The following is a 26238-nucleotide window of genomic DNA, read 5'->3' as shown; positions in this document are numbered from 1 at the left end:
TGAAGTCAGCGCGCGGCGCCGGGCAGGCGGGGACTATATAAAGGCCGGGGCCGAGGCGGGGGGGGCTCAGTCAGGAAAGCGATTCGTGGCGGACGAGCGGCAGCAGCGGCGAGTTCCCAGCCCGGTGAATCTGAATTTCTTGAGGCGGAGCGGGACACCCCGAGACGATCTCTCGTTATGAGTCATGTGGCGGTGGAAAATGCCCTCAGTCTAGACCAGCAGGTGAGGGATGGGCCCCGGAATGCGGGGCGGGGGGGGGGGGAGGCGGGAGGCGGCAGGCCGCTCCGTTAACCGGAGTGCGGCGGCGGATGGGGCGGGAGGAGAGGCGCGGAGGAGGCTCAGAGTGCGTGGGGCAGGGATGGCGGGAGGGATGGTCGAGATATTTAGCGTGGGACTTGCTTCGCTCCTCGGTCCCCGATGGTTGCGTCGTGATTTTACCCCGCTCCCCCCGCCTTTTTTCGCCGGCAACCCCACCCTTCTCCTCCCCGCAACGCGGCCGGTTTGTGGCGTATTCGGTTGTTGCGCAGTTTCCGTCGTGCGGCGGCTCCGCGCCGCGCCGGGTTTCCTCCCGCGGGGGCGCGCCATCGCCGCGGCGGGGAGGGGGTTGAGGGGGGGTAGGGGGTGCGGGAAGGACGGGACTGGGCCTGCCGCCCGAGCGGCCCAGCCGGGATCTGCGCTGCCTCTGCGGCCTCCTCGCCACGCTCCAGGCCCGGCTTTTGTGTGGCGGCGAGCGACGATGGTAACGCTGGCTGCCGGGACCCCTGGCGGCGGCGGCGGGGAACGGCCGGGTGCGGGGGTGGGGGGGAGGAGGAGGAGGAGGAGGAGGGAGCCCCGGGGGGAGGGGGGCAGGGAGAAAGGCAGGCTAAATGGCGGCCATTGTGGCTCTGACGGGGCGAGGCGGGGGGTGGGGGAGGAGGGCGCTTTGTGTTGGCGGCCCCTTCCCCGGGGACGGGGCTGGGGGAGGGGGCGCTGGCGGCTGCCTTTGTTCGAGCTGCGTCAGCAGAGCCCGGCAGCAGCCTTTCCCGCTCTTTCCTCCCGTGCCGGTGGGTCCCGGTGACGCAGTTGGGCCTGGACGAGGAGCGCCTCAGCCGGCATGTGTCGGGGCGGCTCCCGGCCCCGCGATGTTGTTGTTCTTTCTCCTCTTTTTCTCTCTTTTTCGCTTTCCTCCTGCTCCCTCCGCTCCCCCCCCCCCCCCCCCCCCCCCGCTGGGCGGAGTCAGGCGCAGGCCCCTGCCCAGTGTGGAGGGGATAGATGGTTATTTAATCCCTGGAGAAGGGGGGGGCGGGCGGGCCGGGAAGAGGCCCCTATGTTGTAGTGAGACCCAGGGCGGGCAGCTGGCATGGCAGGGCAGCGCTAGTCCTCGGCAGCTTGTAGGCTTCGGGCGGCCGCTGCTCTGGAGTCTTAGGCGAAGTAGGTCAGGGAGCCGGTCCTTCCTCCCCCACTTCTTGTCGTGTGTCCCCCCCGCCTCCCCCCGAGATAGCACGTGACGGGTGCCGGCTGCCGGATTAGCTGGGCGGCTGCGGCTGCTCCTGCTGCGCCGAAAATCCCAACCCGCAGTGCCGGCTGCACCGCCGCACTGAGATGGCGCCCGCGCCGGGCTTCGTCGCTGCGCCATCTCCGAGATCAGATTTTGGCAAGTGTTGCCCCCTCGGTGGAGACGGTGGGAGTCCAGTGCGAGAAGATTTATGCATCACTTCTGTTGACTGCTCCTGGAGAGCCACTTTTACCTAGTAAAGAATCTTTGTTTACTGTTCAAGTAAGAATCGTTCTTCAGCCTCGTGCTGATGCTTGGATCAACTAAAGAGATGGGATTTTAAGTAGTAGCTTTAAAGAGGATGATACGAGGCCTGTCATGGCAGGATTTTTCAAGAATCTGAATGTCCTAAATGGCAGCATGCACAAGTGAATATCTAGAAGGACAATGCATTGGGATCTTTGCTTTGGATTGATTCAGGTCATATTGGAACGCTTTTGTGCAATTGGTCTTGCAGAAAATGTAATTGTATTTAAACATGTCTTGTTATTCCCAAATAAATTCCTGATCTTGTTGTGCAGGCAAACAACTGTAATAAGCTGGTGTTCAAGCTTTGAGAGTTGCCTATTGCCTTCTGCTGAAATGAGTCCATATTGTGTTTGACCTAAAATGTTTGGGTTACTTGCTAGTAGTGCCTGAACCAACCTTCTGGTAGGCTTACTGTGAAACTGAAGGCTGTAAATGAAGTTTTAGAACAACCAACCAAAAACTGTATTTGCCGAAGTAATTGTAGGAAGAAGTCACCTGATATTTTGTGAACAGTAGCTGCCTCAAACATGAAGACTATAATGTCTCAGTAGTGTTAATGCAGTGTAAAGGAATCACTGAGTCTCTGCAAATGAAGTGCCCCACTGGGCACTTCACTTATTATTTGGGCTGTAGTCTCTAGACCTAAAAAAAAAAAGCCAAACCCCCCCCAAAATTGCCATTGATCTCAATCCAAATGCATTTGAGTGGACTGAAAGAGTATTTTAAATGGCTGTTTAGCCTGCATATAGTGTGTGAAGCAGAAGTCTGTGGTATTTGATTAGGTGGGTGTAAGATACTCTTCTGGCCTTGCTGCCTGTGTGGTGCATGTTTATTGGTGCATATAAGACGCTTGAAGATGGTATAGCCTTGAGTGCAAACTATGGTTTTGGTTTTTCTTCACAGGAGATGTAACTGACACTACATATAAATTTCTTTGCAGCAATAATTTGTCGGAACACTGCTTGCTCTTGATAAGAAAAAGGGCTTTTTGTATCTTAGCATAAATTAATTGTATAACATATTGATAGTTGTTTTATTTCTTCTAGTTTTCTGGTCTAGACTTGAATTCCTCAGACTCTCAGAGTGAAGGAAGCTCTTCAAGCAGTAAGTACATGCAAATTCTCAAGCTTACAAACACAGTTTTAGAAATAAGGGTTTTGTAGCTGTGAAGTAATTTCTGAAGCAAAGATTCACAGAGGCTGATGGGGAAATTGAGGAGGTTGCTAGTTGTGTCTGCTTTGAAAATGCTGTATACTTTAGGTGGGAGCACTTAATTTAGCAGTGATATGGCATATGTAAATTTCTTAAGTATTTAACTAACTTGAGAGAACTTAGTGTTCCATTTTTGTCCCAGATTTTCTGTTGCCTCTAGTCAAAACAGCTGGGGCCACTGATTGTAGTAGTAAAGTGATGATCTGTCTTCTCAAAACTTCTGCTAGAGTTGGAATGTTTGAAGGTAAAAAGTTCTAATAGTTAACTGTACTAATCCTAATTCATTGAGTAGAAACTGAGTTCTCTGACATGCAAGGCTTAAGTATGTTAAGAAGAGAGGGGAATCTTCCAGGAATTCATATTCAGCTTTTGCCTGGTACATTCTGATTCATGTTGCTTAGCAGACAGATGCTTCTGGATTGTAAATGAAGAATGCTATTTGGAGGCAATTATGTGTGGCTTCTGGTTTGACCTGAGCTGAACTGATAGGGATGGCTGAACTTAAGGGGAAGGAAAAATACTGGTAGTAATAATACTGTGAGTGCCAGTACTTGAATGACACAGTGAAAATCTTGAGCTGCTCAAATGCCTGGCACCAGGTTAAGCCTTAATGAGTTCTAGGAAGACAGGCTTTCATCACAGACGCTGTAACATCCATAAAGGGCATGCATGACTTGGTCAAAGAAATAGCAAAAAAAAAAGGCAGCTACTTAAATGAGTATGCAAGAACTTAATGTTCAATGCATTGGTCCTCTGAGAGAAGGATATTAAGTGCTGTATTAAAGGACTCTAGTTTAAAGGCACTGTAAGAGGCCTTAAAGCTTGCAAGGCAGGCAACTTTTTTCTAACCAAAAGCTGTTGTTGGAGAGGCTAGTATCTCAAAAGGTGCTAACGCTGCGATTTTGTAACACTACCTTTCTTTTGTCTTTCAGAAGGCCGATACATTCCTCCTCATTTGAGGAACAGGGAAGCTTCAAAACAGGGTATGTATCAGAAATACAGTGGCAGCACTTGTAACTGGTTCTTGGCCTACTTCTGAATCTCTAGGAACAGACTGTTAAAGGCTTTGGCAGTACTGTTAAAGTGGATTATACAGACTGCTTGACTATTCTGTGCAAAACACTGCAACTTAATCTTCTGCTTTTAGTGTGCTATTCTTGGTTCCTTTACCAGGTTATATTCTAAGCTCAAGTTCAGTATCTGACTGGCAAAATATCTTCCATATCTCATCAAGCAATTAACTGTGACTGAAGCAAGATGGAGTCTCCCACCTTAACTTGACTAGCTCAGTATCAGTTTTAATGGGTTTTGGGAGTACCAGTTTTTGTGCTAGTGACTGATGTGGAACTTGTAGTAACTAGTTGTTTAATATGAAAAAATAGCACAGTTTCAATTTATAAGTGGATGTTTTTACACTAAACATCTTGCTCTTAACTAGGGAGCATGAGAAACAAAACTGTTAGAGATGATGTCCTTGTTTAGCTTCGTGTAGTTTTTATGGAAGTCCACAAGAAGGAAGGAAATGCGGGATGCTGGTGTGAAACATGAAATACATGACCAGTGCTGGTCATATGTTAACACAGGGGGGGTTTGTGCTGAGAAATGGCCTTTATTTTGCACTTGATTTTTCTAAACGAAACATGATAAAGAAGAAAAATTTTGTGGAGTTCTTCAGTAAAGTAAATCATGACCTTTATTTGTAAGATACAAAGATTACAGATACTGTAGCATGCATTATCATGTCTAATGACTTGCATAGATACAAGAAACATTTGCTCAACACCTACTGAAATACTGGAATGGAGGAACTAAAATACTTTCTGCTGTGCTGCAACTTAAAGACTTATCTCATCTGTTTCTAAAGCAATGGACTTTCACAGATTCTCTCTTCAATACTGCAAGAGGACTCCTTCCATTAGGAGTAGGTGGAGGAGAATATTGAAGTATATGCTGATCTCATAGTACTTCTGGAGCAATGTAATTTTAAATTTGACTAGACAAAAAATGCTCCACTCCGGTTTTATGCCATTTGAAGAAAAAGATCAGTCTGTCTTGCCTTTGCATGTGTCCAAGCTAGTGTTGGGTTTTTTTTTTACCTAAGAGAAGCATGGCCTACAGCACCAAATGATGAACAGCCTGTTAGGAGAGCTGAATGGTTTGGGGAAAGTAGATGGTCTGGTTGGCAGCTCAGTGCTCTTGAAGTTCCCCCATCACATTAACCTCAAATGTGAGCAGTCTTTCAAGAAATCAACTAGCTAAGCCTGAGAGGAATGTGGAGGTTTCTCAAAAGCAGGAAACAACTTAAAGTTGGGTTGTGGACATTTGCTGTTTACGGATTTCCTTTCCCTGGTAATTGGTAATTTGTACCAAACTCCAGTTTAATCTTTGGGGATATTGGATATGGAAGGATACTTTAGTCTTAACCTTGAGTTCATATCATGACCTGTTATGTATAGGACTGTCACTTCTGTGCAAGACTAAAGTTCAGACATTTGTACATGTGATCATGTGTGGTTTTTCTGGGGGCTTCAAGCTTCACCTTGCAAAAAGGTAAACAAGTCATGAAACTTAAGTGTGACACATGGCTTGTTCAATTAATAGAACATAGGCTGCCAACTTCCCTTGGTAAACTTAATTTTTCAAAACTTCCTTTAAACCTGTTTTGAGTACTGTATTGCTAGACTTCTCATGGCTACATGGAAAAGCTACGATTCCTGTTCAGGCCCCCTACTGAGAAGCAAAGTGGGTTATCATCAGTACAGTGATGTAAAGCTGAGCTATTTTATAGGATGATTTGAAGTCTGTTACACAGTTGTACTTTCATAAAAGTAATGTTTGCTTCTGTTATTTAAAACTAAATTAACGATTGCTTCTTTGGCTCTCTTGAAGCTGTTCTGTATACTGGCTGCTCCTTGGAATCTTTAGCAACAGATTTTTCAAGGTGTAGACATTGGCAAGCAACAGGCAAAAGAGACCTTGGATAATAGTGGTATTTGACCATGTAATAAAACTTGATACAGCCTTACAAGTGTCGTAACCTGAAAATTTTTATTGATGTAAAAATCAGTTAAACTATTTGGTAGAATTGTATTTCAGGAATCCAGTAGAATTGTCTTGCTCACATACCATGATGTTATGGACTTCTGTGAAAATGTTAATTAACTACTACTGCATTCAAAAACTTAAAAATAATTCTTTCTCCTGTGTGTTGTTCCCTTAGACATGCTCTAGAAACAAGTAGTGTATTGCTTCTAGCTTGGGGTTCTCGCTTTCCTCTGTACCTGATGACAGTATAGTAATTCATAGACACTATTAAATAAAGTTGCACAATGGGCTTACTTGCAGCTAAGTAAGAAATTGCTTAAGGCACTGGACTTAATACTTTAAAAGTAGCTGTTCTGTGTGTTCATGGAGAACTGAGCATCTTCATGATTTCAGTAGGTATTGACAGGGGAAGAACACTAAGGGATCTGGAGTATTTTTGTTCAGAACTCCTACATTGCTTTCTTCAGCTTACAAGACAGTACAGAACTGTAGGAAATAAGAGCATGCATAAAAATATGTCCTTAGGTTATTTAATGGCAGTTCTGTTTTTCAACTGTTGAAGCTACAGTATATGGAGCTCAGTATGCAGGTCTAAAGTGTCCTGCTTACATGAGCTTGAAGGGATAACACTAAAGCTTGTTCTCATGTCATTTTCTTGTTAAACTTCCTGCAAGCTGTTCTTGGATATTTAAAGTCTGATCTGTAGTAGATCAAGGAGTAGATGTTAGGACTTATCTTAAGGGCCTTTTCCAACCTAAAGGATTCTAGGACTCTATTTTTTTCCATCTTTAAAAATCTGATGATTGCTGCTGCATGTGGCAGCTTTTCAAGTAAGCTGACAATGATTGGTGTTAAAGCATTATAAAATGTGAATTAAAATGCTGATTGAAGAGAAGCATTGACAATTCTACCACTCTGCATAGGTGCAAGAACTACCAAATTGCTCTGGAAGTTCATTAACTTGCTCAACTCCAAACTTACCCCTTTGAGAAATATGTGCTGGATGGAATCTATGCAGGTTTTTTTTTTAAAAAAAAAAAGGGGGGGGGGAAGCCTTAATGTTTAAGGAATTTCCTGATAATTCTTGCATGGTCTCATGATCATTCTCTTCACTTTAGAGAAGTCAATCTGTGGTCAGTTGTGGGTTGTCTCAGTGCATTTGCTTTTGATTTTTATTTGCCATGTGTTGTTCTAAATTGTGATGATGTCTTCTGCTAGCTGGTTACTTAGAATTGACTTGTATGGCTTGGACCTCTGTTTGATGCTGATCCACAAGTAAAATCAAACTAGGAATACCAAACTGTAGGTGGAATTAATGGCCTTAATTGTCAGGCAGGGTATATATATGTATTTGTTAAAGACTTGGTCTAGAAGTTGCTGCACTGCCTTAAAGAAAAATATGGCAAGGTACAAGCTTCAGAAGCTAGTGTAGTAACAAGCTAGATGAGTAAGCTTACTTTGTATGCTATTTGGGGTATAAAATTTTGACTCCTCTCTGGAACTTTTCAGACTTGGTAGAAGATCTTGATGTAGTACAGAGTCGGCCCAGTTTTTTCACTACTGAGAAACTACATCTATATCTTCCTGAAGATTGCTCTGTCAGTACTGCTGCTGTTAGATCTCTTGGCAGGATGACATACCCCAATATTTTCAGTGTGGTTTGAAAGTTACTTATACTAAAGTCTGGATTTAGATGCCTTCTAAACAAGCTACAAATAACTTTCTCCTGTGTTAATGAAGTGATTATGGTATTCCTGATCTTCTGTCAGCAGTCTGTCCATGTGAAGTTAACTTACTCTTAAGGACTAAAGTTACTTCTTAAAGCACTTTGGAGGTCTTGAAGCATTCCATGATCTTGTGTGCTAATAAACTTCATGCATGGATTATTTTTGCCATCTGCTTCAGTTAGCCAGACCAAATGAGTTATAGTTATCACACTAGTTGTTAAAGTTCCCTTGTGACTAGCACATGTCTGGATTCTGGGGAGTAGAATTTCTTACTTTAAAAAAAGTGGGGGGGGGAAGGGGAATGACACTTTCCAGAGGACATCTAACAAGGTAGGATAATTGTTGTAGCAAAGCTTTTTCAGAGAGATAGGGCCTAGAACAACCCCTTTCTTTGGAGTAATTTTGTTTTGTGGTTGCTTTTATTGTCTAGTGCACAGGTCTTGACTGGTTTTGTGCTGTGGAGCTGGCAAAAGCATGCTCATTAATAGGAGTAACATTATTTATCTGTTTAATTGTTTCACTTACTCTCTGCCTGAATCCCATAGCTGAGAGACTGGTTGGCTCATGTTTTCAAACTTGGGAAGGTTGGAACTCTGAATCAGAATTTGTAAGTTCTTAGTCTAGTACCAAAATAGTGTAGTACCAAAGCACTGTCTAATGCTCTGCATTTCTGCCTACCTCCCAACCCCTGGTAGCTGAATAAAAATGACATTTTACTTCATGGTGTTGGCAAGCTGATGTACTTCCTATTCTGCTTGGTCTTGTTTCTTTGAGTTAACATACCTAAGTAGGCATCTACTGTAGGTACATAAAAAGTGCTGTGGAAAAATTCAATGTGGCAATTCATTGTGAAGAACTCCATATTCCTTATTTCTGCATGGTGCTGTTAATTTGTCTTAGTCTCTGTAGATCAGATTGCTCAGTGTGCTTGAACATTCTAACTTCATATGGATTTCTAATGCAAGGGCTAATACCATTTATTGATCTCCACCAGAGGCCTTGTTAACCTCACAAAAATTAAATGCATTGTCAAGGATTTATGTTGAAGTTGGAGAGATAATGTAGGCTTGGCAAGACTTAGTGTCTTAATGTTTCTTCGGATACCTGTCTTGCCAGAGTAGGCAACTTAAATATTAGCACTAAGGCAGGTGCAGTGGTTTAAAAAATAACATGCTTATACATGTGTGGAGGGGTTTCAGCAAGTTCTGATAGGCAGTGAGAAATGTTTAGTCCATATTTGAATTAGTCTTAACATTTGTTCACCTTCCATTCTTGAAGGACTGCCTGCCTTTCAGTCCTGTAGACCTTCCAGTGAAGACCTACTGGACAGAACTTAGTTTTTCCTTGTAAAAGCCTAGACCACATAATGTATGGCTAAAATACCTTTCTCTACTAGGTTTTGATAGTGGTGGCTGGAGTTCTAGCAGAGACAAGGATGCATACAGCAGCTTTGGTGCACGGTCTGACCGGGGAGCAAAATCAAGCTTCTTTGACCGTGGAAATGGATCAAGAGGAGGAAGGCAAGTACTTATTTGTCTGGGTGATGCATGTGAAGTGTGTCTCAGTTCTAGTAGTGCACCTGTAATCTTGATGTTAAAATTAGAATTCTAGATGTGAACAACAGGATAAGGTAGGAGGAACCTGGGAGGGGAGGAGAGAGTGAGAGAACCTTGCTTTTAAAGCTACATGAGTTCAAGGATGGGAAGCTTGCATGTGCTGAAAAATGTGCCCTGTAGTCCACCACTAGCCACTTGCTGCAGGTATAATGACTTGCTGACTTAACCATTTCACCAGAAAAGTGCTAGATGGGTGGCTACTTCTAGAAGAATCATGAAGAGCTGTTGAGAGCGCATAAAATACATCAAAACGGATTTTTTTAATTCCATTTTTTTCTTTGTTTAAAAAGTGTAGTTAATAAAACTGGGTGAGACTCTTTCAGGTTCTCTACCTTACTTGATCACTTACACACATCATGCGTTGTATGCACAAGTGTGGTGAGAGTGACCTTTATCGACTAGTAAAGCTGACGCTAGTCCTGTATCCAGACTTTTCTCAAACATGATTTACCAGACCAAAAACTAAACAGTTGAGGTAAGGACTTTTTCCACCTTTTTTCCAAGTCAGTAGTACAGGTGAGCTCCCTCTTTATAAAATAATAATGTGACATGTAATTGAGGTATTTAGTTTGGTCACATGTGTGGTGGGGGAATAAAGGAACAAATTACAGCACTTGAGGGGTTTGTCTGGATGTGGAAGACCTATGTAATAAAGTGAGGCACAGAGAAAGGGGGAGTACCAAATAATGTCTCCAAAGAGGTTTAAGCAGAGCTCCCTACAAAAAATGGCAAAGACTGTGCAACTTGAATTGCAGCTCTACTGGCAGATGACTGATTCTTTACTGATTTGTTTTGCTTAACCAAATAAAAATTTTGATGCTAAACTGAGCTGTGAAATCATGACAAACTCTCCTATCTATGACACAGAATAACATGACCTAGTCTGGCTGGGACTAAACTAATTTCAGTTTGTAGGTCAAGAAGCAAGTACAGATGATCTGATGACTTTGTAATTGTTCTACAGTTGTATATGTAATATACAGACCATACACTAGTAGATTATTATAGCTTTGATTTTGCATGTCAAAAAATCCTCTTGCCCAGGAATGGTGGTCTGATATTCTTGCTGTATTTAGATATGAAGAGCGTGGAAGAGGTGGCGACTATGATAGGAGCGGCTTTGGTAGATTTGACCGTGGTGGGAATAGCCGCTGGTGTGACAAATCAGATGAAGATGACTGGTCAAAGCCTCTTCCCCCAAGTGAACGCCTGGAACAGTGAGTAATGGAATAGTGTGAATTCACATGACAGGGTCAGTTGATATGTCTAGCAAGTAAAATACTTTCTCCTCTGTTTTTAGAGAGCTCTTTTCAGGAAGCAATACTGGCATTAACTTTGAGAAATATGATGATATTCCTGTTGAAGCAACAGGCAGCAACTGTCCTCCACATATTGAAAGTGTAAGTTTTTTTAAAAAAAATCTGGCTTGCTGATGTATCTTAATAGTGACTATTTTGCATGTGAAACTTGATGTCATGCTGTCTTAAGTTTAGGGAGGAAAGGAGACACTGTCTTGCCTTCCTACAGCTAAGCTGTTTTGCAGAGGAGGGTTGCATATGATGAACTAAGACATGGGAGAAGTGTAAGCTTGTTCAGTTAACACTTACCGCTCACTTAACTATGTGACTTGTCTTCAAACAATAAACATGTAAAGAAGTAGAAGTGCTTGGAGGTGCTGATTTGTTGGAGCAACTGCTTAAGCATATAGGCATTGTGTCATTATCAGCATAGTATGCTAGTGTAGTCTGCACTCAGGCTTGGCTGGCTTTTAAGAATCACTTACGTGACTGGACTAGGTAGATACTAGACTCTTGATAACTAGCTCCTGAGTATCTGTAAACTTAATAGGCAAGTTTTATAGGAAGAGATGAAACAAAAGCTACTTTACAAATGACTTCTTAGACTGAATGATGTGTTCCATGGTGGCTGAAGGAAAGGATCCCCATCTTACTACTTTTAAATATCTTACAGTTCAGTGATGTTGACATGGGAGAAATTATTATGGGAAACATTGAGCTCACACGCTACACCCGTCCTACTCCAGTCCAGAAACATGCAATACCTATTATTAAAGAGAAGAGAGACTTGATGGCCTGTGCTCAGACAGGTAAGTTAGTAACTCTTTACTGCTTAGTCTCTCTCAACAGAAGTAGGGTCTTGTATTCCTCAAGCTGCAGGTAAGAGGTCTGTAAGGTAGTACAACTTTCTGCTCAGAGTATACTGAAATACCTGCAGCGTTAGGAATTAATTAGCTTTAGAGTTTTGCAACTGCTTTAGATGTGGCTTGACTGGATTTACTGTGTTTGTCCTGAGAGAAATGTTCATGGCTTAAATCACATTCGCTTCAGGGTTTTGTGATGCTGAGTGGGAAGTCCTTTGTAAATAACTTCTACTGGCTAAGGAGTGCACTCCCAATGGCATAGGTAGTATCCATATACTAGTGCAGATGTTACTGGGAATATGCTAGTGATACAGGATTAGTGCTGTAGCTGGCAGTACAGTAGCTTTGAAAATAACTATTAATAATACTGAATTGTCTCCTAATAGGGTCTGGGAAAACGGCTGCATTTCTTCTACCAATATTGAGCCAGATCTATGCAGATGGCCCTGGTGACGCCTTGAGAGCTATGAAGGCAAGTATTTAAATACCCAGTCCTGGAAAAGCTATGACCAGTTTGTATTTTTGCCTTGTATGCTGATGTCTGCTGCTGAACACAATAGCTGGGCTTAAATGTTGTCATTATTTTGGGTATGATAGCCAAGCTTCTCTGCTTCTAGAAGACTTGGCTATTTCCCTTGAAAAATACAGGCTGTGGAACTTTTTTTTTCCCTACCTAGGGAGTTGATATGTGTAACTGTCTAGAGAAGATTGCTTATGAGTGTGTTTGTTGTTGCATAAGCTTGAAGGACACTTCCCTTGTTACAAAAAGCTACTTGGTCACACATGTTTATGTTGTAGTGACTTTAGGGTAGGAAGTAACAGGTTTTATGGTTATTACCTTCTCTGTTGCTTAAGTTACGGATCACAGTGCAGGTTGTAGAGACCAAGCTTGTGTTAACATACTGTTAACATACTTGCTGTTAACATACTAACCAACAGCTGAATCTTGGGTACTGTAGTAGGGCAGTCTTCCAATGCAGTACTTAAAATTGGTTGGCTCTCAGCCATGCTTTTTCTTTCTTGTTAAGACAGACTTGGTGATCTGTCTCCAATATTGCCTATAGTAGCTGTTAATTCCCCTCATATTTGGGGTACTCATTCCAAGTATTTTTTTCTACAGGAGAATGGAAGGTATGGGCGCCGTAAGCAATATCCGATCTCGCTGGTCTTGGCTCCCACTAGAGAACTGGCTGTGCAGATCTATGAGGAAGCCAGAAAGGTATGTCTGGGAGTTCATCATTATAAAATAGCTTAGGTATAGGTTTCTTAGAGCTAACTTACTTTGTTTTATAGTTCGCATACCGTTCCAGAGTTCGTCCCTGTGTTGTATACGGTGGTGCAGACATTGGTCAGCAGATACGTGACTTAGAACGTGGATGTCACTTGCTTGTAGCAACTCCAGGACGACTGGTTGATATGATGGAGAGGGGAAAGATTGGATTGGATTTCTGCAAGTAAGTAAAGTGTTCTTGTCTATATGCTAATGACTTGACAACTAGAAACTGTAGCTTTTAAAGTGAGATCTAGAGTTGATGACACTTCAGTCCTAGCTTTCAAACTATGTAAACACCTAGTTGAGAACTTGTAGCCCAGTGTGTGTGCTAGGTTACAGTTTAAAGAAAAATAGATCTGAAGAATAACATTTTTACTGTTTAGGTACCTGGTGCTTGATGAAGCTGACAGGATGCTTGATATGGGGTTTGAACCTCAAATTCGTCGAATTGTTGAACAAGATACTATGCCACCAAAGGGCGTTCGTCATACCATGATGTTCAGTGCTACTTTCCCCAAGGAAATCCAGGTACTTTACAAAAGTTCAAATATTTTAACAGTTCATAGGCCCAAATTGCATCTGTAGAAGGGGGGAAAAAAAAGTACTGGTTTGATTTTTCTTTTTTCTTCCCTTTTTTAGATGCTTGCTCGTGACTTCCTTGATGAATATATCTTTCTGGCTGTTGGCAGAGTAGGTTCTACATCTGAGAATATCACACAGAAGGTAGTATGGGTGGAAGAGTCAGACAAACGATCATTTCTGCTTGACCTGCTAAATGCTACAGGTAAAGACTGCTTTCAGATAAGCAAATAAGGCAAAATTCAGATGAGGCAAATCTAATGTCTCAAGTAATAAGAACTTCTATTGAGTAGCTGAATGAAAGGGTATTTCCTTAACATTCAGTGAATGTATTCCACTGACTAAATGTCAGTTTTAAGTTGATGTAAGCTCTTCTGGTAATATAAAATAGGGAGGGAGGTCTCCAGTGTCTTCAGTTTAGAAAACACAAGGGCAGAGAGCTGAAACTGCCTTTTACCAGGCGGTGGAGCCAGTATTTGTGCAGATTTTCTTCTGTTAACCTGTGCTTTAACTATTGTTAGGCAAGGATTCCTTGACTCTGGTGTTCGTGGAAACTAAAAAGGGCGCAGATGCTCTTGAGGACTTCCTGTACCATGAAGGATATGCCTGTACAAGTATACATGGAGATCGCTCTCAAAGAGACAGAGAGGAGGCACTGCACCAGTTCCGTTCGGGCAAGAGCCCAATTCTTGTTGCCACAGCAGTAAGTGAAATCTATGAAGCTTGAGCCATAAGCATATTACTTGGCCTGTGGAATTTTTAGTAACATTTGATTTAATTCTTTAACCAATAGGTAGCAGCAAGAGGACTGGATATCTCAAATGTAAAGCATGTCATAAACTTTGACTTGCCAAGTGACATTGAAGAGTATGTACATCGTATTGGTCGTACAGGCAGAGTAGGAAACCTTGGTAAGTATGATCTAGAATTTTTGTAGATGGCACTTCATACCCAAGTTGATAGGTGTAGAAGTATTGACTAAGTAGCAAATTGCAACTAAGTACTCAAGAGAAGCCCATGCGCTGCCTTCTGTGACCAGAAGCTGGTCACTGCTGTCTAGCCAGCATGGAAAGTAACCAGTTCCTTCAGCTAGTGCTTTTTTTGCTATTAAAAACCTCTGATACCACATGCAAGCTTGGTGTCTTCTGTGTCTGTCAGTAAATAGCTAGGGGTTTTGTGACCAGCTGTGGTGGAATGATGGTCTTAAACAGCTTTCTCTTCAGGTAATTCTGGTGTTCTCAAGCTTAGCTATAAGGAATCTGATAGTGTACTTGTCACAGCTGCAAGTGGAGTGTGGAATGGGTTTAAGTGCTGTAGTGTATTTGCTTTGTGTGGGGCTAAAACTGAAGTTTTACTTTAGGTCTTGCCACCTCATTCTTCAATGAGAGGAACATAAACATCACCAAGGACTTGCTTGATCTTCTTGTTGAGGCTAAGCAAGAAGTACCATCTTGGCTGGAAAACATGGCTTATGAACAGCATCACAAAGGAGGAGGCAGCCGTGGGCGATCTAAGAGGTAATGGTCGCAACTTTGACTAAAGGTATACTTAATCCATTGTGAGAGGCAGTTCTGTGATTTGTTTTCAGTCTAAAAATGTAGTTAGAGGAAGACAAACCAGTACAATATAAACTGTGAGTTAGGTGCATCGGAAGGTGACATCTATCTTGCCATAAGGCAATTAACCCATAAGACTTTTCTCCTCTTAAGCAGACAGCTAGATAGGGCTGAGGTAGAATGACATCTAACAAAAATGGCGTTAGAACTTTGTGAAAGCACTTACAAAACACTTACTAGAAATGCATACCTGCATGTGCCAGAGAGGTACCTTAAGCAACTATCTTGATGTTGAGGAGAAGATAATACATGCCTCCTGACATAAGAACAGGAAAGGTATGAGAGTTAGACTGCAGTGGTGAGGCCACTTGTAAAATAGTTTTGCTACGGAAACCTAAAATGCTTTATAAGCTAGTAATACAAAGCTATGTTTAATGGCTTAAAGGGGTAGGAGGAGAAACAACCCTTCCTCTTAATGTAGTTGACATGGTATGACCACATGAAACTCTAGTTTTTTGTTGTTGGCTTTTTTTCTTCAGAGGTATGCTTGTAGAGTGGTTGTCCTTTTCTACAATAAGAAAGTGTTAAGTGATGCATTTATGACTGCTTAAGATAGGTTTGGAAATTCTGTGGAGTGGAGGTTGCACTGAATGAAATCTTACCAGGACCTGAGAAAGTAATTCTTAGTGTAACATGGCAAGTTCAACATGAACTTGCTTGAATAGTAAATTTTCCTTTGCTCTCTTGAATGCCCTTTTCAGATAGCATTGGGATGCTTACAAAGTGTGCTGAATTCAACACTTGTTGGCTGGCTTTAGCTGGTAACCAGAGTTGAAGAAATTTAGTACTTGAGTCTCAATGTCTGCAGGACTTAAAATACCACTGACTTTACTTGAGTGTTTGTTTTCTTCCTTTATACAGCAGTAGGTTCAGTGGCGGATTTGGTGCCAGAGACTATCGAACAAGTAGTGGTTCTGGCAGCAGTAGCTTTAGTAGCAGTCGATCAACCAGCAGCCGCAGTGGAGGAAGTGGCAGCAGAGGATTTGGAGGTAAGAAAAACTGGGCAGGCAGTGCTGGCAAATACAAAACTGGATCTAAAATGCTTGCTGTAGTAAAACTTGTGGAGGTAATGTTTAAATATGAGGTCAGCTGGTGCTTGTTATGCAGTCTCAGCATCCTTCTTGGATCTAAGCTAGTGCAAGTTACCTGTCTTTGATTGGTTTGATGCTACCTGTCTTTCCAGCATTTTAGTTTAATGTGTGCATTTGTCAGTACTTCTGGGTGGGTTTCCTTTAATAGATAATAGACATCTTGTCTGTGCCCCGGGCTGTTTTCTTGTTGTGAAGGCACAAGTCTTTAGTGGGTTAATTAAGCATCACTTTCTCTTGCCTTTCATAGGTGGTGGTTATGGAGGCTTCTACAACAGTGATGGATATGGCGGAAACTATAACTCCCAGGGGGTTGACTGGTGGGGCAACTGAATCTGCTTGCAGCAGATATCCTACCAAACAAGCTAATATGGAAACCACATGTAACTTAGCCAGACTATACCTTGTGTAGCTTCAAGAACTCGCAGTACATTACCAGCTGTGATTCTCCACTGAAATTTTTTTTAAGGGAGCTCAAGGTCACAAGATGGAAACAAAGGAACAAGTAGCCCTATCTTGAAGGTGGTTTTGAAGACTCTATTGCTGTAGTCAGGATTAACTCCCCTCCCACCCATCCCCACCCAGAAACTGCATTTATGATTTTGTGACTGAGGATCATTTGTTTGTTAATGTACTGTGCCTTTAACTTTAGACAACTTTTATTTTGATGTCCTGTTGGCTCAGTAATGCTCAAGATATCAATTGTTTTGACAAAATAAAAATTACTGAACTTGGGCTAAAATCAAACCTTGGCACACAGGTGTGATACAACTTAAACAGGAATCACTGATTCATCCATAATATTACAAAGAAAAACTTATGCGGTAGCCTGCATTAGGGCTTTTGGTATTTGCAGATTTGAAAAATAAAACATCTTGAAGCATATCAATGCAATTAGTTTCTAATGTGGCAAAACTGTACTAAGTTAAAGTTCTGATTTGCTCACTCTATCCTGGATAGGTACTTAGAACCTGATAGCCTTTAATAAGCCATTCCAGTCATGATGAGATGATGTATGGATACATGCATACATTAAAAGCACTGTTTTTGAAGTTAATGCAAGTAAATACAGCAATTCCTTTTTCAATATTTAGGCAGATCATTAATGTGAGCTAGCCAAACGTGGGCAGAACATTACAGGGAACGTTTAAAGGTCTGATAACTTGAAATAGTTTTTAGGAGAATTCATCTATTTAGACTTTTTAAAAATGCCTGCCATATGAAATTGAAATGGTAGAATGGCTGACCATGGCAGTGATTGGTCCTCCTTAGGGACCTGACTGAACTTTTGGTCTAATAACGCATGCTAGTGTTGATGTTTTTTGGTCAAGAGGGTATGAACAGGAAGAATTATGCAGCAGGCTTTATTTTAATGCAGATTCACATTACTCTGTTCAAGCTGCGTGGAGATGTTAAACTGGCTTACTGTAGACTTTGTAAAATGGCTCCAGAAGAGTAACAAACAAACCTGAGATCACAGAGGTTGGAAATGTACATAAACTGCACAAGGTTTCAATTCTGCTATTAAAGTGCAGTTTTAGTCAGTTTTAGTTGCATAGGTTTCCATTGTATTTATAGTCTGTTTATGCTAAATCTGGCCAAAGATAAGTATTGTCCACCAGAAAAATGCCTCTGCCACTTGGAATTTCTGTGCTAACATTGGCCAGAGCAGTTAACAACTAATCTACAGTGGCATAGGAAAATGGCAAAAATCTCCTAAAGTGCAATAGATTTTTTCAAGTGTATTGTGCCTTGTTCTAAAACTTTTATTAAGTAGGTGCACTTGACAGTATTGAGGTCATTTGTTATGGTGCTATTTCAAGTCTAGGTTTAGGCCCTTGTACATTTTGCCCATAACTTTTTACAAAATACTTCTTTTATTGCACATTCAGAGAATTTTATATATGTCTTGTGTGCGTGTCCTTAACTTCCAATCTTATTTTGTCTCTTGGAGATTGAACGCAGCTTGTTTAAGGAGAAGGAAGTAGATTCTAAAACTTATTTGGGACCATGGGAATGATAGCTGGGAAGAAAACTATTTGCACACGACAGATTTCTAGATACTTTTTGCTGCTAGTTTTGTGTAATATTTATTGAACATTTTTGACAAATATTTATTTTTGTAAGCCTAAAAGTGATTCTTTGAAAGTTTAAAGAAACTTGACCAAAAGACAGTACAAAAACACTGGCACTTGAATGTTGAATGTCACCGTATGCGTGAAATTATATATTTCGGGGTAGTGTGAGCTTTTAATGTTTAAGTCATATTAAACTCTTAAGTCAAATTAAGCAGACCCGGCATTGGCAGTGTAGCCATAACTTTCTGATAGTAAAACAAAAATTGGCAACTTAAAATTAAACATGCCAAGGTTTTGATACACTTGTCTTAAGATATTAATGAAACACTTCTAAACACTGATGTGAAGTGTCCAGATTCTCAGATGTTTGTTGCGTGAGTTTTGTTTAGTTGTGTGTTTTTTTTTTCAGTGAATGTCTGGCACATTGCAATCCTCAAACATGTGGTTATCTTTGTTGTATTGGCATAATCAGTGACTTGTGCATTTTAGCAAGTTTTATCAGCCAGCAATATTTTCAGTTCAGATACAAGGATTCAAAACAATATGCAAGAATGGATTTAAACTTGCTGAATGTGAAAATTGAACTTCAAGTCACTGTAGGTTTAGAATTGCTTATTGTATTAGTTTAGATGCTAGCACTGCATGTGCTGTGCATATTCTTGATTTTATTAAAATAAAAAAGTTGAACTGCACAGTCTACTCATTTGTGAAGCGTCACTCTTCTGGTTTACAAGATTTGTAGCCCAAGTAGTCTCATTCACGTGCAACTCTGGAAGCAGGTGAATCTAGTGTGGTACACATCAGCGTGATTGTAAGTGGCAGCTAAGCTTAGGGTTATAGCTGTAGCAACCTTAAAATAACCTGTGCCCCACAATGTTGGATAGTAGTACAAGTTTTCTAGAGAAGCTAACAAAGCAGATGTGGGACACATGAGGAGACAACCTTCTCCCCCCCCCCCGGGTACTGAGTTTGGCTGTAACAATGTAATTAAAATTTATTGAACTGGAACTCAGACTTGCTTCCTCAGCCATTTAATGTTAAGGACTTCATCTCACAGTTGTGCCTCTCAGCTTAGCAAAGGTGCCTTGTAGCAGACAGCTTTACTTTTGATGTCTTACCTGTTTATTGTTGCTGGGGCAGCCTCACTGAAAACAAGCATGTGCAATTCTGTGGGAAAAGTGCAGTACATACCCTCTTCCCTTTCCTCCTCCAAAAAAGTGTCATCGCCCCCCCCCCTTAGCAAATTTATACCTGCACTCCAGTTTGAATTACATTTCTAAAACTCAGCTATGCGATTGAGGTGTAATTAGGCTGGAATGAGGTTAAGTACTGGAGTATCCAAGGGGATACAGTGGAAGGAATAGGTTCAGCTGTTTCCAGTTTATCTTTGAAGCTAGACAAAAGTCTTGCTTCACTTAGAAGAACGTGATTTAGAAAGAGCCTGGGTTTAAAGTTCTGTGCTGAAATGACTGTAGAAACTGGTGAATTCCTGGTGAGTAAGGAAGAGGGAGAGGTAATGCCTGGGAACTCTGATCCACAAACGTGTGGTGCAGATGCATGGTATGGGTTGAGGACTGGTAAAGGTGTGATGTGGATTTGCAATCTTGGATCCATACAGTGCACATCTGTAAAAGGAATCTTCCCTACTTGGTACATTGCCAGTCAGTAACATGTATGGGCTTTGAAGAACTGTGGAAAGGAGGAAATTGGCATGCTTACTGGAGGATCTGCTTTGAGCACACTGACTGTAGACCACACTAAATTTACCTGCTTTAGACTTGTACTAATGATCAACCTCATCATGCAGGGCTTTGTGTTGTCATGCTATGTCCCTGGATGTGCAACATGCACTTAGTATCTTCTAAAAGCTCTAACCTGGCAGTTTTTCCCCTGTGTATCACGTAGCTAGTCGTAGAAATACAGAATTGCAGTTAGAGTGAAATGTTGTGCACTGTGGAGGTGGCCCGTGGGATCTGGAAGTCAAGCCTTGAGTGTAAAGCTTTGCATTCAGTCCTTGAGCGTCAGGTTTGTTCCTGGCAAAGGCTGATGGCAAAAGGTGCAGGTGTGGCAAAAGTCATGAGGCAGCTGAAACCACAGGAGCACAGTGAAGTAGCTCAAGGCCAGGCCTGTGAGCAATGCTCTCCGGACCAGGGATTGTAAAGGTAGTAGAATAGTTAGTGTAAAGCAAGGGGAGCTCAGAGTACAAAGCGAGTGAAAACTTAAGGAGGAAGTTTGGTATTAATGTGTGGCAGAAATGCTTGGAAGATTCTCTTTCACTGAGGCTGGAGGAAGCCATTTACCTCTGGGTGGTACAAGGTTGAAACTAGGCTACTGGGGAAATTGCAGATATGGGGAGTGTTAGGACACTTAAGGTGCTGTGGTAAGAGAAGTACAGAGCATGTTCCCACAGAGCTGGGAGTTTGCACTTCAGTAGTTCTTGGCATACTACTGGGCAGCATAATTTTTCCTATGATAAATGGGAAAAGACTTGGGAATGGGTGGAGAAAACTAATCCTAAATTGTAAGGTAAAGAAAAAAAGGCTGTGAAGTTCAATGGTGAAAATGATTACTGATTTGTCTTTGTGAAGCTGTGTTGTATTGGGCCTTCAAAATGTGCAGTAAAGTCAGCCCTTACGCAATAAATGGCTGCGTACGCCAATAGTGGCAGAGGTTATAGTATAAAGGCTGTAGTACAACCTACTCTTGTTTCTGCCAGTGAGATTACTGTGACCTGTGCAGATAAGCAGTGGTCTTGAAACAACATTCATTTGACTATGGTGACAAGGGGTGGGAGGGATTTAGATTAACGTCTTATTGTGGATTTTCATAAAGGTTGAGAGAGCGGTGGGGTTACTAGAGGGATTTGGTTACTGTTTTGTTAGGTGCAAGCATAAAATCTAGGCAATGATTGAGTACAGGAAAGACGACTTGCAGAAGCAGGATACTGCTGAGGCTTTCACCATGGCAAGCAAACAAAAGTTGCACTGTATACCTCATTAAAACTGTGTGTCTGTAGCCTTCTGAGTTTGTGAATCCTCATCAAGTGCGGTGTTCACTGTTGCTCATATTGATCAATGTGTTCATGAAAATAACCTGCGGTTAGTTATTGTAGTCTACATTGAATTACAGATCTTAAGTGTCAGCTCTCATTTGGAGGAGGGGAGTAAAGGTGAAGTCTATAGTTTCACTCCTACTTTGTGAGCTCTTCCACTTTAGTGAACGTGGCTAGATCTGTTGTGCTGGCACACAAGCCAACCTCACAGGACAGTCGTAACTGGATTGTTTTCGAGGGGAAGATGATTGCCAAGGCTATAGAGATGACATAAAATACTGCATGAAACTATCTTGATTACCACTTTGTGTCAGAAAACATACCTGTACAGATTCTACCTGTGGTTCTGCCAACCTCCTAGTTGGTTGGTTGCTTCATTGAATCATTTGCCGTGTACCTAGCATTGCTCATATGTAGCACTCACGCAAGTAGTCCCTGGAAAGTGATCTGTATAATTATCCCCCGTTCACAGAAATACTACTTATCAAGCTGAAGCAACCCGCTGATGGTTAACCAAGCAGGCCGGGACCAGAGCCAAGACTAGGAAAAGCGTAAGTGGTGGTAGGGCCTGTGTGCAGTCATTGATCTACCATCATGTGATCCTCTGCTGCTACCCTTAGTTCTTTCTTGGCATTACTTAGGGAAGGTCTGGAAAGGCTGTCAGTGCTATGGATCTCTCAAGTCTTGGCTGTCCATTTAGGGTAAGGGTGGAAGGAAACTCTGTTGTGTATTTAGTCATTAGGAACGCTGCATCTCTGCAGAGAGTTTTTGTATGCAGTTGAAATCCTGCTCTAAACTGTTTGTGTTTTATCAAGAACAGGTTTGCTCTTAGTCCTGCCACTTCAGGGGAAACGTACCATGCATATCATCCAATTTGTTAGCAAAAAATACTGCTGCTAAAGGAATTACATTGTTCAAATAGATACTCAGTATGTTCACAGCACAGATTATAGAGTGCTGAATCTGATTAATGATCTGTACAGGTTTCAGTACAGTGACAGTGTCAAATTACGTATTTGGTGTGATGAAAACTTTGTTCCCACTGATGTTTTAGGCAAACTAGATTTCTCAGGTGACGTGTTTATCATCAAGGGGTATAGTCTGACAGGCCAGGACTACAAGCTTTGCAGGGAAGGCTGAAGTACAATCTGGAGTAAATTGGTAGAAATCTGTTGGTGTTATGTACTTAGATACTCAGTGCAGAAAACACAACAGTGTAGCTTCAAGGAGGGACTTGAGTACCAGAGTTTTTTCAGTGGCTAAGGAGTTTATCTAATCTCCTTCAGCTGATGACTCAGTGGAAAAGAAGTACTAGTGATAAATTTGAAGAGGAAACAGAAAAAAAGGGTTAGGCAAAGACACAAGGCATCTGTTCCCAGCTGTGCTGCTGGTCTGGGTTACCTGGGGCCAGTCACATCATCATGCTGCAACTGTTCTCCTTGTCTGTTGTTCATCCTGTCACTGTAAGACGTCAACTTTTTCAAGCAAGGACTGCAGCGCCCTACCCTATCTCATCTGTCATCTCACCTGGGACTTCCAGTTTCTACTTAAAAACAGTAATTTGCAGGTAGATTCAGCTTAAAAAAAAATCACTGCCCAATAAGAGCATCGGAAGCCTTAGCATATTCCTTGATTATTCTACTATAACACAACAGGTAAATGAGATTTCTGATTGCATTTCTCAAATAATTACTTTTGTGGTGCTTTCTAATCCAACTTCCGTTGTTTACTTTGTTTTCTAATTATTTTTTGTAAACACTTGTTTCTTCTTGCAGTCAAAACAAACATTGCTTCTCATGGTGCTTGAGATCTCAGAGGTTCATGTGTTTGAAAGCACATCTTGTGAAGCAAGGGAAACGCACTTAGGGCTATTTACAAAGAAGGAATGGCCAGAAATTAAGTGGACCAGGAGTCATAATTGAAGCTGTTTGTTAAATACCACTTGTGTGCTCAGCTTAGTCAGATTAGATTGAGATTATGGGAAGTGTTCTCTGAAGAAATGTAAGAACACTTGAAAACTGAGGCCTGGCTTATGGAAACAAAGTATCTCATTGTTGATCTTTTCCAGCTCTCTCCTCTTCATCTGTGCATGGAGAAGATACGCTAGGGACACTGGGTGAAAAGACTCTATATGTATTTGATTATGTTATTTAACTTTTGTGGGTCTAAGAATATAATGGGATCATGCACTTGAAAGCTTGCCTGAGTTTTCTAACTATATCAGCTGGTCCAAAGAAGGATACATCTTCTCCTCACTCCTTAAACAGCTGAGGAATCTTATAATTGGAGCACTGTCAAATCACAATGTACTTTATGGATAAAATGGATTAATTCCCACAGGGACTCAAGTAGTTGCCTATTTTATGTGGATAAATTAAAATGATAGGCCCACCACAACCCCTAGTGCTTCTGCAGTACTTCTCACGAGTAAGTCTCGGCATGCTTTAAGAAGGAGGTCAGCCTTGCAAGGAAACGGAGACACAAAGCAGTCAAGCAAGAGGGCAGTGGCCAAGTTAGAATCCAGAAGCCCAGCTCTCCTCTAAGAGAATGACCCCATGTTGCTCTTGTCGTGCAAACATCAACTTCCTTTCATGATAACCTGGGGAGCTGGGAGCAGTGTAAGGCACTCTGTCTTAGCATGGGAACGAACACTCAGACTGCAGCCATTGCACTTGCCTTGGAAGTCGTTACTCTTTTAGTAGTAGCACCCTGGGAATCAAAATCCCCCATGCAAGATAAGTCAGGGTTTTAGGAGGTGTTTTCTGCTACTGCTGGTCTGGTCTTCAGTTTAGCACCAGAGGTGATGCACCCTTGCTTCCCTTGCTGTAAAACTCTGAGGTATTCTTAAAGGAGTTAATAATGACTTTGAAATATACTTGACAGGAACCACTCATGAAATGGAGGCAGGGTTCAGTGTATACTGCAGTACAAGACAGCATTCCCATAACTAGTAGCAAATAAAGAGTTGAACCCTGCAGAGCACTGCTGAATTTTCTGGCATGAGCTATGCCATAGGATTATGGCTACAGACTTGGGGAAGAGTGGCTGGAAAGCTGCCTGGCAGAAAAGGACCTGGGGGTGTTGGTCAACAGCTGGCTGAATGTGAGCCAGCAGTGTGCCCAGGTGGCCAAGAAGGCCAATAGCATCCTGGCCTGTATCAGAAATCGTGTGGCCAGCAGGAGCAGGGAAGTGATTGTCCCCCTGTACTTGGCACTGGTGAGGCCGCACCTCGAACACTGTGTTCAGTTTTGGGCCCCTCACTACAAGAGAGACATGGAGGTGCTGGAGCGTGTCCAGAGAAGGGCAACGAAGCTGGTGAAGGGTCTGGAGCACAAGTCTGATGAGGAGCGGCTGAGGGAACTGGGGTTGTTTAGCCTGGAGAAAAGGAGGCTGAGGGGAGACCTTATCACTCTCTACAACTGCCTGAAAGGAGGTTGTAGAGAGGTGGGGGTCGGTCTCTTCTCCCAGGTAACAAGTGATAGGACGAGAGGAAAAGGCCTCAGGTTGTACCAGGGGAGGTTTAGATTGGATATTAGGAAAAAATTCTTCACTGAAAGGGTTGTCAAGCATTGGAACAGGCTGCCCAGGGAAGTGGTGGAGTCACCATCCCTGGAGGTATTTAAAAGAGGTGTAGATGTGGTGCTTAGGGACATGGTCTAGTGGTGGACATGGTTAGTGGTTGGACTTGATGATCTTAAAGGTCTTTTCCAATCTAAACGATTCTATGAGTGTCTTAAGACGGAAGCATCAGGACACCTCTGGGTCCTTGTTGGTGTCCGCTTGAGCAGGTGTGCTCAAAGAATGAACCTGATACCACACCACCAGTCACTTTCCTGGGGCTTTTGCTAACTCAGTGGAGACTCTCCCTAGGATGCACTAGTGGTCAAATTACTTCACGCTTTTTAGTTCCGATGCCAGAATCTCACTCCCATGTAAGGAAAGGATCATACTGCTTTGAGTGATTCTTCTAATATTAAGGGTACAACTTTGGTTTAGAAATCCGATAATCTTTCTCAATTCAAGCTCACATGGACAGGCTGTAGACACCACATACAGGTTCGCCCTTACCTCAGGTTCAGTTCTTCAGCTGAAGGCATTGAATGACAGGTGGAACTTGCAGCAATGGAAACCTTTAAGAGCAGGTTAGATGAAGACTTGTCAAGAATTAACATGAATATCATAGATCATGCTTAGGGACAAGGAATGAGTTTCCATATGGATGGGTCAGTTTGAAATCCGAATTTTTTTGGTGGTGCATAGTTTCCTAGTTACCCTGGCTGTTGAGTGGTTTTCCATCTGCAATCACCAGATGCTCTGTGATGAGGGATTACTTCTGTAGTAGGTTTTGCCTCCATCAGTGTTTATGTGGGGCGTTAGATTGCCAGCCATGAAGTCAGGGACCAGCAGCCATTTATTGCCACGTGTTTGTGCCATTCGTCACACTGGCTTAAAACCATTTTGTTTTCCTTCTGTCTTCCCTGACTCTTTCTACTAAGCCCAGAAACCTATGCCTTCCTCCGAGTCCCTGCCCTCATCCTTCTGAACCAGGTAACCCTTCCTTGTTTCCCAAGCTCTTCAGCCACCATCTGCATCCTCTACTTGGTCTGGGTACTTTAAGAGATCCACCTGCTTTCTCAAAGGTCAGAAACTTCCTGCTCTTGTTTCCCTTGATGTTCCTGCTCCCAGAGGCCTATTTCTACTGTACCACATTTTGCCTCAAGTAGACTCTTCATAGTGTGAAGGTCTCCTTTTAGGGGCAGGTGTGACTACAGCTGCAGTGCCATTCAGGGTAGCAAATCCATGCCTCCGGATGAAGAGTTTGCAGGGCTGCTTAGGCAGGACCTCATAAGTAATAGATCCTGTCTGAGCCGCAGGAAGATGGCTGTTCAAGGTTTTTCTCAGCAGAATTATTACTATAGGTTATTTAACCATAGCTCCTCCAGGTCATTGCATTCTTTTAACCCAGAGCAGTAGCTGGCAGAACTGTAAATGGATATGGCTCTCAAAT

At 42.3% G+C, this 26238-nt stretch overlaps 1 protein-coding gene across 1 annotated transcript; it reads left to right on the top strand.

The window, feature by feature from the left end:
- The first annotated feature begins 51 nt into the window (after positions 1-51).
- DDX3X (DEAD-box helicase 3 X-linked) lies at positions 52-18877 on the top strand. The gene is made up of 17 exons (XM_075520182.1): positions 52-222; positions 2830-2887; positions 3928-3978; positions 9164-9287; positions 10460-10600; positions 10684-10783; positions 11355-11490; positions 11931-12016; positions 12665-12763; positions 12838-12998; positions 13201-13345; positions 13457-13601; positions 13918-14099; positions 14190-14307; positions 14757-14913; positions 15874-16001; positions 16351-18877. The coding sequence occupies exons 1-17, from the start codon at positions 178-180 to the stop codon at positions 16431-16433; spliced, it is 1959 nt and encodes a 652-aa protein (XP_075376297.1). The 5' UTR covers positions 52-177; the 3' UTR covers positions 16434-18877.
- The last annotated feature ends 7361 nt before the right edge of the window (positions 18878-26238 follow it).

The sequence above is a fragment of the Mycteria americana genome, chromosome 1 (genome assembly GCF_035582795.1).
Source record: "Mycteria americana isolate JAX WOST 10 ecotype Jacksonville Zoo and Gardens chromosome 1, USCA_MyAme_1.0, whole genome shotgun sequence".
NCBI classification, from domain to species: Eukaryota; Metazoa; Chordata; class Aves; order Ciconiiformes; family Ciconiidae; genus Mycteria; species Mycteria americana.
Note: the sequence above shows the minus strand (reverse complement) of the source record. Positions and strands in the feature narration are given on the sequence as shown.